Source organism: Poecilia latipinna, unplaced genomic scaffold, assembly GCF_001443285.1.
Source record: "Poecilia latipinna isolate Pla-1442-1.1 unplaced genomic scaffold, P_latipinna-1.0 Scaffold264, whole genome shotgun sequence".
Classification (NCBI taxonomy): domain Eukaryota; kingdom Metazoa; phylum Chordata; class Actinopteri; order Cyprinodontiformes; family Poeciliidae; genus Poecilia; species Poecilia latipinna.
This window is the reverse complement of record NW_015112880.1, coordinates 275,102-288,261: the sequence shown is the minus strand read 5'-3', so window position 1 is coordinate 288,261 and position 13,160 is coordinate 275,102. Positions and strand designations below refer to the sequence as shown.

The window sequence follows — 13,160 nt, the reverse complement described above, 5'->3', positions numbered from 1 at the left end:
TATATATAGAGTTATTAATATTGCTACTGCATATTCTGACCCTGATCTTGATTAACAACTATGACTGAGAACAAAAAATGTTGAAGCTTTTATTATTTTTTCTTCATCACAATGTCCCAGCAGTCCTTTTGAGCTTTAATATCTTGGCCACAAAACAATGTATTTATATCTACTGTGAGGATTGAGGGCAAGTGAAGTTTACGCAGCAGGTTAGAATATTATTTGCAGGACAAATTAGCATTCATGGCACTTAAAATATGCCCTACCAAATATTTGATCTGGGCAGTCCATTGGGATTGGGAAATGGCATGCATTGTTATTGTGACATGTTTGCAAGTGTGCTTTTTATGATTATTGATTATTGATGTTTGAATGTTTTATTGTCATAAATTTTACAAATCTAAAGCAAAAATAACTCGGGCACCCATAACATTTAAAGTCTCCATGAGCCCACCCTCGACTAAGAATGTTTCTTTCCTGGACTGGATTCAAGTTAATACTAACATAGAACCAGTAGAACAGAGCCAGTGTTTACAGTAGTTGAAACAGAACTACTGCCAAGAAAGCACTATTGCCAGTGAAGCCAAGTTTGGTGAAGCAAAAACTCAGAGGAGCACTGAAATATTTCTGTTTACTGTTGAGAAATATTTTCAGTGATGGGATTTGGCTGTAATTTTGTCAGTCAGCAAGCTGGAGATGCTAACTGCTCAGTTCTTGATTGCTTAAACTCTACAAAAAAAAAAAAAAAAACAGTGATTCTTTCAATATAAATCATCTGACATGTTCTAAAACATAATCATTAACTTATTCATTTATATTCAAAAAGAGGAGGAATCAGGATTAAACTTAAAGGAATGTAAAGAAGCTCATTCCAAGCAAGATGGTGGTGGTAGGCTTCAGCTGCAAATCATGAGCAAAATTGCTGCGATATTAAGTGTAAGGAAGTTTTTTTTTTTTTTTTTTTGCACCACCATCACTAGTAGAATGCTCAGTGTTTTCTTTACAAAGTGCTAGTTCAGCAGTGGTTCTGCCTCACCACTGGTCTGCCTGCTGTGAGTTTCAGTATAATTTTACGATTTGAAAAGGATTTTCTCATGGCTTTTGGCTCGACTTTCTAAGCTGACACTACCTGACTACTTATGACATCTTTCATTGAGTGTCAGACAACTCAAATTAACAACATTCCTGTGTTAACTGGACCTAATATCAAATTAGATTACACCCCTGGTTGACTGTTTTGATATGTTGATGCAAACATTTGAAGATTAAATGTAGATGCCACAAAAACTGTAAGATAAAGCAAATCTGAGTGTGAGGAACCGAAATAATAAAAACAGGAAACCAACAAGTCAAGTGAGAAATCAAGAATAAGTTAGTTTTTTTTTCGGTCTAGCGGGAAGCTTCAGCGTTAACGGGTGTGTTTGTGTGTGAGATGCTGTTTTACTTAGAATTTGTTCTACGTGTTTCTTGAAACTAGTTAATTGTTTTATAGAGGATGATAGCTACTGTGATACTTTGTGACTCATTAGTGCATTCCGTTTCTTTCAGCCCCCCGAAGAAAATAACATTTCAGACCCTTGGACAGTGCTAGATCATTTTACCCCCCAAAATAAGGAAACCTTAAGGAAACATTTAAAAATTTTAGAATGTGCAAGTACATATTGAAGGGTTTAGGTCCACATTACACCTGTGAGCATTTTTTTTTCTCCAAACATTATGCAGACTATACCACATCAAAAATGTCATCTCCACCTAAAACAATTTGCACATTTGGCTAATTGGCGACATTTATTGCTCTGAGCAGAGAAGATAGTAAAGCTGGTGTTCTTCTCTCATCCCAGATGCAGGAGATGGCTTTGCACCACCACCAACAGCAACACCATCACCAGCACCCTGACGGCGCTCATTACGATCCTGCCCGTAACCACCCCATGATAAACAGCTCACCTCCGATACTGCCCAACCCCATGAGCGCACTGTCTCAGCTAAACCCTCAGGTCAGCCGGAGCGCACTGCCTCATGGTTCCCCCTCGCCTCCTGGAAGTAAATCAGCCACACCCTCTCCTTCAAGCTCCAATCAGGAGGAGGAGACAGATCCTCATTCAAAGGTACTGATGTGGCTTCTTTAGTAGAGGCAGGGGCTTGTCTGATATGGCTTAATGGCAAGCATGATGAATGGTTTTGGAGGAATTCAGGATTATTTTTGAGTTTTTGATCGTTTTTGCTGGAGCTGGAGTTAAAATTATTACACCACGCTTATGTGTGTAATTGCTTGGTAGTTTAGCACTGAGTTCAGTTCTTGCCATGTTTGGTTGGTTTTCTGAATGTTGAAAACACACTCTTTATAAATCAAAAAGGGAGTGCACAAGTTTAACTTTCATAGGAAGTGTGCAACAAGGAAACGTTTCCCCTCTAAGGAAAACAAAACCAATTTAAAATTTGCCAGAAACAACAACAACAACAAAAAAAGAAAACACATCCAAAGTCAAGACTTCTGGAATCATGCTTTTTTGGTGAAATTAGTATAAAATCTACTTATTCAGATACCAGAACAAGTTAAATGTTTTACATAAACCAAACACAGCATGCCAGGAAAAGATAGACACACAAACTGTGAGGCAGAGAGGTGGATATGTCATGGTTTGAGAACGGCAGGATCCGGCAATCTCACCATCACAGTATTCTACTTTGCATCAAAGGGTGCTTGAGGAAAACTTAAAAACATTCTGTCAGAAAATTCAAGCTGATGTAGAACTTGGCTGAGAAATAACAAATGGAAAGTCCCTGACTGAGTCAAAGCTGATATCTTTAGAATAGCTGTGAAATGGTAGGGTGTTTTAACTTTTTGCTCAGCTGGAAAATATTTTCTGTAAAGAGTAACAGTGCACACGGTGTTGATCATCTGTGAATGAAATGAAATGTAAAGAAAATTTATTCGAACATAATACAAATACAAATATAAAAATAAAAATAATAATAAATTGCTTTTTTTTTCCAGAGGTAAAATTAATTAGATATAAATATATAAACATTTATCTATGAAGAACTGAATACTCAGTAAGGTTTCCTATTGTTTTTGGTATTTGAATAATGTTTTTGTCGGAAGCTCATACGCGTCTTACCAGTTCAGATCTCTGCCGCTTCTTTAGTCACGTTCAGGTTTAAAGTCTGACTCTAAATTCTGCTTTTGTTGAAACGTCTTTTAACAAAAGCAGATCTTTAGCCTGATCCTGTTTATGCATCGTAGCCACAATCCATTTTTACTGCTCAGTTTTCATCAGGAGGAATGCAGATGAGTATATAACTGACTTTGCCACCTCATCAATGTTTCAGATTCATCTCCTTTTAGCCGGCAGTTCGTAGTGATACAGTATAAGTGAAGGGGGATGCTTTGGTTTAAAAAATATATTTCTAGGCCTATACATCTCTGCCGGGCTTCACAGGGCGCATGTGAATAAAAATGATTACCATCTCTTCTATCAGTAAGTAATTCCATTTGCTCTCTCCAATTCATTCTGAGACCACATCAAAGCCAGAGCAGATACATCAGACGATTTAAAATTCCCTTCAGCCCAGGCATGAAAAGTCTGAATTTATGACTTGCTGAGCAACTGCAAAATAAAGATTTGAAAAGGTCTGATAAATTCAACTAGCACATGATATTTCTGACAAAGTGCTCTAGGAGAGAAAAAAAGACAATTTCTGTCAACTTGTGAAAGTGTTTCTGTCAGTGAAACATTGCTGCAATATCCAAATGTTGGTTATTGAACTGAGCAATCAAATTATAGAGTTAATTAAGTTTACACGCTTCACCAGGACCTGGTGTTACAGGCATTCATCACATTTATAATTATTCATTTGGTGAAGTTTTTTTTTTTTTTTTTTTTTTTTTTTTTTTTTGCACATCTAAATGCTAAAACCAACTTCAGTATCAATAAGCCGTTTCTGTGTTGTGTGTGCACTGATTGTCTTCCAGATGACGGGTGAGAAACGGCCATCTTCAGAGATGATGAAGCCCAAGCCCAAGCCCCAAAAGAAGAAGAAGAAGAAGGACCCTAATGAGCCGACCAAGCCGGTGTCAGCCTACGCTTTGTTCTTCAGAGACACCCAGGCAGCCATCAAAGGACAGAATCCAAACGCAACCTTTGGAGATGTTTCCAAGATAGTCGCCTCCATGTGGGACGGCCTGGGGGAGGAGCAGAAACAGGTACTCAAAATCACGCATGTTCAGTTGAGTAAATACAATTCAAAGGTACAACGTTTTGGATGTCTTCTTTCACGTTTCACACACACACGGAATTTCATACTGTGGTGTGTTCAGGCCACATGAGGTTCAGTGATAGTTTTCCACCACACACCATCACTCTTCATACACGCATCTTGTCTTGGTAGGATTTCAGGAGGGCAATGAATCTTGTGTGTTTTTTTTTTTTTTTTTTTTCAATCATTTTTAAAACTTTTTAATCACTTCAGATTTTTCTCTGTGCAATAAATTTTAATACTTGTATCATTTTCCTTCCACTTCAAAATCATGCCCTATTTTATCTTTTACATAAAATCTCACTACACAACAGTTTGTGGTTGTAAGTTGTAAACTGAAAATGTGAAAACTTCAAAGTGAACTTTTAGATATGGTGAAACAAAAACACTGGTTTATCTAGCAGATAAAACTGGATAAACATTGCAGCTTGTTCCCATAAAATATAAATTTTTTGCTTGTTAACCAGTCACCGCTATCGCTGAATCAAAGAGAACTACAAAGCTTACGGTACACTTTTCTTTCTTCTTCCTAAGCAACCTTATTAACATGTCTTTGAGCTTCTTATTTGTTTGCTGTGTGCTAAACTTACACAAGAAAATGTAGTTTTGAAGTAGTACAAACAAGCAGCATTTGTACAGATTAAATAGATTTTATCTGCTTTGCATTAAAACAGCTTGGATGACAGCGAGACGTGACACATTTATTTATTTACAGTCACGTTTGAAAAGCTTCTACTTCTTGTTTCATATGTTTACTTATGGATTACACATTCACAATCAGTACAAAATTAAATGTGTTTATTGAAGGAAGTGAAACATTGTTTTTAGCCATCAGCGGTGTAGATGTAATCAGCTAAATTTGGTTTTATTACACCCCGACCTGTGCGTATGAAACCGCCTTAACATTCACTGCAGTTTATTGATTCCCACAATGGAGCACCGTTTCAATTTCATTCAAACATTCCAGACCAACAGAGCCGAATAGGTTTCTGTGTGTTTTGTGGTAACAAATGATAGTGTGAAATGAACGGAAAATGAGACAGTCTGATGATCGTGCGCAGACTCATATTTTTAGAATATCCAGTCAGGGGCACAGCCTTATTGGGTGTCAAATAAAAGCACCTGTCTCCATGACAAAGTGCAGCCCATTCTCTGCAGCGCCCCTCTCCAGCATGTGTCTTTTTCTTTCCCGTCCGAACCTGCTTTATACGCCGGACTTTGGAGGCCGGCTGTCCCTTTTATTTGTAGTTAATTTTTGCCACCTTCACCGGGGCTCTTCACCATGAATCTTCATTTCGCCGCTGACACCCTTGAATGTGAATTCCTCATTTCCTGTCCTTTTATTTATATCTGTTGCCTGGTGATTTGATCATGCTGGGAATACAAGATTAGCAATTGCCTCGTCCTTGGTTTTCCCTCAAGGACATCTGCTCCAGAAATGTTATTGTTTGTGCTTCTTTAACCCTTTGTCTTCTGGCAATTTTTTATTTTTTCACCGTCTAAATTTTCTGTTTCCCTCTTACACGTTTCACATGCACTTGTCCTTCACAGTGGAACCAGGAAAACAGGAACACAACTAACAAACTAGTAGTACACCAGCAAAATTGCCCCATTTAGTGTACCTCTCCACAGCTAATTTCTTTATTTCTGCATCACGTGTTTAATCAGACGTGTCACCTCACAGGACACATAATTAACTTGAGTTAATGATTCATTATCGAATGAAATGTAGCACTCTGTCTGGGCAATAACCCCGTGATTGCTTTAATTAATACAGCAGACTACCACTGTCATTTATCTTGACAACTTCGTGAAACAGCTCAACACAAAGCAGCATGTAATTCTGAAGTGGATGGAAAATTATGCTTTCAATGTGTTATTACTTTACATTTATTTTCAAATAAAAAGGTAAGAAGCATGTTGAGCATGTAGTCAGCTCCCATGAGCTAAAACTGTTTAACAACCACATTTCATCGCAACTACAGCTCTGCAAAATATCTCCACCTCAGCCAGATTTGATTTTTATCAACGCAGAGAGCTCTTATCTCTGCTGAAGTAAACAATGTGCATGAGGCTGCCACTACCATGTATCACGTGCTCAATGTGTATTGCAGTATTACATTTTTGCTTGTAGGCTAAAAGATTCAGGTTTGGTTTCCCATGAGCAGATAGACTTGTTCCATATGTTGTTGTCTTGTTGCAACCTGCAAAATGAACTTTTTAGACTTTCTTCTTTTTGAACAATGGTTTTTCTTTGAGGCTTTTTCGTAAACATTTGTGGAGAGCAAAATTAACATATGATCAACAAAAAGGATCATATGTTGACAGATTCTCACACCTGAGCAGATGAACTCTGCAGCTCCTCCAGAGTTACCATGGGTCTTGAGTGCTTCCTTGCCGTCTTTAACGTTTTCAATTGTAAAGAAAAGGACCTAGCATTTTCCTTCCAATTTACAATGTAACATTAGTTTGTGTGCATCTACCAAATGAATGCCAAATAATGTACAAGTTAATGGTGCCAAGAAATCCCCCCAAAAATTCAAAGGGTATGAATAACACTTAATGAAGTCTTTAAAATGTCTCCTCAAAGGCCCATAACTGTAAAAAATTATCTTCTTTGCTGTAACTCTGGTAAATTGCATCTGTAAGGAAAGCTGTTCATGCCAATTTCTCATTCCTGAAAACATTTTCAACATACAGCTTCAATTTTAGAGTTAACTCTTCCTGATCTGTTTACATACACACCACTATGGTTTTCCTTCCAACATGCAGTGGTCACATCACCACTGTTGAGGTGTATTCTTTAATGTCTCAGTCAGACCCTCTGGAGCCTTGCAGGAACACCAGAATGTAAACACAACCCTTCCCCTAAACACAGGTTTGTTTTAACTAGATCAGAGCTCCTGTTTCCAATTATCTATAGCGCTCCTCAAACATACCATGCAGCAAAAATTCACATAAATGCATTGAAGGAAGCACATTTTAGACCTTTGCTTTGGACAAGATCAACACTTTTTCACTGTTGTCATTTGCTTTTTGCTTGTGATCCTTTTTGTTGAGCTTCACTGTGTTTCTTCTACTTCCTCTGTGTTATCCAAAGGTACAGCAGAACAAAGACATGTTTATGTTCATTTTTTTTTTCTTTTTCATTATAATTTTGTCTAGTTATGCAGGTTCCAATGGCCTGTGCTTTAAAGTGTAAGATCAATGAGTTATTTGGGCTGCCTTTATCCTCAAGGTGCCTACATGCTACGGTTGCCCCAGAAACATAAAAGAAAATTTTTCTTGTTTTTGTTATTTGAGATTAAGATCAATTTTCAGTTTTTACAGCAGTGAAAAGGGGAGGGGGGGATAGTGATAATGGATTTGCGTAGGAGTGAGGGGAAACCTTAGCTTTATTTAATTGAGTCTGTGTTTTGGATTTGTGTGCTTTTGAAAGGTCAGAGACCAAAAAAATCAAAAAAAGAAAAAAAAAAAAAAACAAACTGTCAATTAATTTAAGCGGGATGTTTGGAATATTAAACCCCTTGTTTAGACTCAGATTTTGTACACTTTTATTATGTTAGTTTTTATTTCCTCTCCCCTCTTTTCACCTCTAACATTTCTCATCCATTACTACTTAGTATGTCTTTCATCTTATCCTCGGTTGCCCCCACCCCCACCCTTACTTCTGTTTCTCACCGATCATTCGGTTTTACGTTCGCAGGGTAATCACTCCCATCGGTGTCAGCAGGGCGCAGGGTTATTGTCTCCAGTAATTAACTGGTTATCAAACAAGAACAATTCATTAAGGTACAATTAGGGGGCTAATTCAGATGGGACACCTCTGTGCTGGGATTACGTTGGAGGCATATGCTATCCCTCCTTGCAGCTTTGTTATTTTTAATTCATACTGACCTGCAGCCTTTGACGGCTTCAACCACTAATGAATCCACTCACTTTGGAATAATTAGACATCCTTAGGCTTAGTAATTTGCTTGAAAGTATCTGTCGTTGCGTAGATCATTAGCTGCGTTAAATTAATTTGAAATTAAGGCTGCTGGGAGTAGTTTGAGTTAATAAAAGCAAAGACTTTGAGTCTATAAGAAGCAAAGAGTGACTTAAGAAATGATTTTGGGAACTTTTCTATGAAAATTGACAGTATTTCCCTATGCTTGCTGCATAATGTATAAACTTTTATTGCCTTGCAGAAGTGTTTTTCACATTGTGCTGCACTACAACTACACACTTTAATGTATCTTATGAGGATTTTGCTTGATAAAACAGCACAAATTAGTGCATAACTGTGAAGTGGAAGGAAAAATGATAACATGATTTACAGACATTTACAGAAAACAGAAGTGTGGTATGAAGTTCTCTCCCCTCCTGGCTCAATGCTGTGTAAAACCAGTGCAACATGTCTAAGTGAAGCTTCACTAGGCTCAAGTCCTTTGGAGCCCATGAATGGGTTTCTTCTAAAGTTTTCCCTTATCTTCTGGCTCTTTTCCATTACCCCTACCAGCTTAGAAGTTGGCAGGGGTAATACTGCCACCACCATCTTTATTATTTGATTAATTCTGATTGGCAGTGTTGCTTTGCATGATTGTTTTGCAGGTAGGCCAAAAAAGTTAATCTTTGATTTCCCCTTAGCTTCTTTGTCCACAGGTTTGCTATGGCTTTTACGTGACTTATTTGCGTATGGCAACTTTAAGAAGGAATTCTTACAGCTTTCTTTCAACCATGACTTCTTCTTGACCAAGGCTACAATTTTCCCATCAACGGATTCTCTTACCCAAGCTGTTGATCTCTGCAACCCCTCCAGAGTTATCTTGCGATTCTTGGCTGTCTTTTTGATTAATGCCTGTCATTTACGCTGCATTTCCTTACAACTGAACTGAACTGTTTTCTGGAAGGTGTTGGTGTAACATGACAAAATGTGAACATAGGGGTATGAATACTTTTGGATGCTGCTGTGTATCAAGGTAATAATGATAATATTGTAAATAGGGATGAGTGAGAGGATAAACATCAGCTGTTTGAGCAAGAGATTGTATCCGGCTTCATCCCGCTTTGTTTGCTGTCTTGCTTGTTTGCTTGTTTGTTTATTGAGTGCGTGCGTCAGCGGCTGCCAGCCTATGCTCACTTGGCAACCCATGAATGCTTAATGGTTATTCTACCCCACCTCTCTGAGAAGAGATGACCCTGCCCATGTAGCCACTGACAGTATCTCATAGAGGATCAGTAATTACCCGCTGCATTCACTCACGCAAAGAAGAGTGCCCTCCTTCATATTAAAATGCTGAGATCTGAGTCTTCTCTATTGATTTGAGGGTGGACTTTCTGCCACTTTCTTTTTGCTGCATGAAAAAGGCAGCGGCAGCTGCACACAGGCCGTGAGTGACATGTGATGACATTAACTTGAATTCCCTGTCTCAACGCATCATTTGAGGTTCATTCAGACAGTTCAAGATTGCCTTTTTGCTAAAGCTGTTTTGAGTTCTTTTATTTTTTTCCCTCTCTCTCTCTCTCACACATCTGAGTGATTTGCTGCGACATCAGCTCTGATTAAGAGATGAGCAACAGCCTTAATAGAGAAGAACACTGAAAAGAAGCACGCAGAGCGACAAACAGGCTTTCGCTCCTCGTTTAACTTCTGTTTTCATGTTATTGTGCAGAATCTTTCTTGACATTTCATTTTGAGCTGAATTGGATTTTCAAGAAGCAAATGGTTCGAATGCATCAGCATCATGCAGATGGGCAAAAATCTCCTTGACCTGATAATTGTGCAGCAAATGCATGTGAAATGTTTTTTTATTTTTTATTTTTTTCCCATCTAAGCCGTGACTCCCCGAATCTCATCCGCATCAGTCAACGTGGAACGGAGGGTCATTGCAACCTTTGGTATCGGCTCGTAATCAAACATTGTTGTTGTTGTGTTTGTTCCTGCAGAGCTACAAGAGGAAAACAGAGGCTGCTAAGAAGGAGTACCTGAAAGCCCTGGCCGCCTACAGAGCCAGTCTGGTTTCCAAGGTAACAGTGGGGGTCACATGTTTGATATACATGGGTCAGCTGCAATATAAGGGATGATAAATTAGACAGAATTCCTCTCTCATTCTAAAGAAAAGGTCAACTAACAGCAAAGATGGCTTAGTACGTCTTCTCGTAGACATATATATGCATTATTATAGAGATAAATAACAATGCATGTTTCAATGTTATCATGTCAATATGTAAATGTATTTATGAGTGGAGGTAAAAGAGAAAGGCTGTGCGTGTGCTCTGAAGAAAACAGGGAAAATTAGGCCTGAAACACACCTCAATTTGTAACCTGGGGAGAAATAAAAAGTAATAGTGCACGTCTGCGTGCCTGCTCATCAGCGTGCATGTGTAAGAGCAGGAGTGGACATTACCTGTCATTTGCCGTCCTCCTGGTGCTTGGTACCTCCCCGGTGGGCTGCTAATGTGTTGGCTGAGGTTTGCTCACATCCACTGCCCTCTCTTTGAAGCAGTTTAAGTCCAGACCATTACCATTTTTTGACTGATCATGTTTGTGTAAAAGGAGAGAGTATGAAGTATGTATGAAGCTTAAAAGCAGTTGTAACACTGTTCCAACTTCATTTCATATCTGTCCCCACATTGTTCTACATATTGAACTCTAAATTACATTAGCATATGCCAAGCTCCTCCTCCTCGCCCTCTCTAGCCCTCCTCCCCCGAACGGGACGCCACACTTCCTCTCACGCTCATGTGCAGAAAACAAGCACCTTGATTAAGGCATGAATAGTTAATTCATCAGCCTCTTCACTGTGCCATACTTTCTACTCAAAAGACTATTCTCATCTCTTGTCTCTAGTGCGATTACACATTCAGGGTATCTTATGCAGAGGCTTGATTGATGCCATATGATGGTAGTTTGAGAGTCAAAAGAAAAAAAAAGATCTGACAGACAAAAATAAACCTGCAAACCTTCGCTCTCTCTCATTCAGGAGGAGCCGATCTGAATGCAGGACTGAGCCTCATCCTTCAAAATGACTCTCTTATTTTTTTTTTTAATTACAGATGGAGTCTTTTCAGAGTGAATTGGGGTGGGTGGAATTGGAGGTAATTGGAGGATCATTTGAAGGATTTACATCCTGTGTGTGCACCTGTTGCCCTTTTGTTTTGTGACATTTGTCAGTTTATGTAAGAAGAAAAGAACAAAAAGTTTGATTGCACCTCTAAATACCATTGGCCCTTCCCTTGTCTGAAAATTAAAATAATAATAAAAAAAAAGTTTAAAAGATAAAATGTAAAGCATCTACTAAAGTTTGAAAGATAAACTGTCTTTTAGCATAAACCATCTCCGCTCCATCTACTGTAATACAGCCTCTTTGGCTATCCACTTAAAAATGAGCTCCAACAAATCAAATCCATCATCTCACTCTTCCCCTTCTGCCTTCAGCTCATTTCTTCCTTATTTCATTTTCCACTTGACCCCTGCAAATGTTCCTGTCCCCCTGCTTTATCTGCCCCTTCATATCGTTCCATTGATTATTTGAGGGATTTGGCCGGCTGGATGGGAGCCATTACTAAATAACAGACCACCACACATCATTCTAGTAAGTCTGACAGTTAATGAGAAAGAATCCGTGGGTTTCATACGTGCATGTGCATCTTCCCCTGGGAAACAAAGGGAGACGGAAAGACCTGCTGAGTGAATGTCTATAGGTGTAGATGACTGCAGTGGTGGGCGGATGGGTGGGTGGAGTTAATGAATAAGTAGAAGATGAAAAAATAACAAGACTGGACACAAGTTAACATACTCTAAGCGCTTTAATTTAAGGTAAAAAAATGTCACAATGTGATTAATGAAGGACCCAAACGCAGGGACTGATGGTGACTGGAATAAGTAGTTTTAATAATGAGATAACAAAAAACTTACAGGGGGGATCAAAGGCAGAGCAGGACACGGTGCTTGGGCGGCATAACAGAATGAACCAGCAACAAGTAATGAAAACCAGTGAGCTTATATATAATGAGGCAAGGAGAAGGGTATTGGATTCAGGTGAGCTAATCGAGAAATTTGTAACAGCTGTGGAGAGCAAAACACAAAGACTGAGAGAAGGTGAATAATGCAGAGGTAGTTGAACTAAACACAAAGGAAACTCAGTGTTATCCTCTGCTGTTTACATGTTGATACCTGCTTTGAATCTTATGAATAAACTAAAATTAGACCAATTTAATGTCTTTGAATGAAGGGACGCACCAATCAGGACTGTGTGCCCAATCTCCTATTTTATTTTTTTATTGATTGCAAAATTACGATCTTCTGAAACAGATTTTTGCCAGTTTTATTTTCTCTTTAAACACTTTAATGGAAAAGATGTAAGAAGTCTGTCTACTCCTCATTTCTCCTCTTTTCTTCTCAGTTCTCCTCTGCTCTTTTCAGATAAATTATTAACAGTTTAAATACTTTATGGCTTACAACACTCCTGTTTAAACAACTTGTGATGTAACACAGTGGTAAACATCCTTATAGAATTAAATCCAGCTTTCTATAAAGGAAATCAAGATTCCTCAGTTCTATTCATTAATCTATTTGAAGTTTGGCACAAAGCTGAGCAAATTCTGTTTACATCACAGGTTTTTTGGCATTTGTTTCTGCATCAGCTACACATACACACCAATATACATATATAGTAGTTTTTGTATCTTAACTTAGCTGTCGCTAAGTTAGGATAACAGATTGTAGATATAATGATAGCATCAAAATAGTCAGGGGGATAAACTTTGTAGTTACACATTTGTAAAGCAGCATCCAAAGCAAATAATGTTTAATAAAATAAAGTCTGCTTAATCTGTGAACCTTTTTTTTTTTTTTTTTTTTTTTTTTTTTCCGGGGGTTTTATTTTTTTTTTTTTTTTTTTTTTTTTTTTTTTTAA

The 13,160-nt window shown here is 38.2% G+C and overlaps 1 protein-coding gene across 7 annotated transcripts in view; it reads left to right on the top strand.

Moving 5' to 3' along the window:
• Positions 1-13,160, top strand: part of tox2 (TOX high mobility group box family member 2) — a 122,737-nt gene that overhangs the window by 102,250 nt on the left and 7,327 nt on the right. For 2 of the 7 annotated variants that reach the window (XM_015033327.1, XM_015033330.1), the window contains 4 exons: positions 1,842-2,108; positions 3,965-4,207; positions 10,189-10,269; positions 11,299-11,340. In XM_015033327.1, coding sequence (XP_014888813.1) covers positions 1,842-2,108; positions 3,965-4,207; positions 10,189-10,269; positions 11,299-11,340 — 633 coding nt within the window. The remainder of the gene's footprint in view (positions 1-1,841; positions 2,109-3,964; positions 4,208-10,188; positions 10,270-11,298; positions 11,341-13,160) is intronic. The other 5 variants (XM_015033328.1, XM_015033332.1, XM_015033331.1 and 2 more) reach the window with 5 other exon arrangements.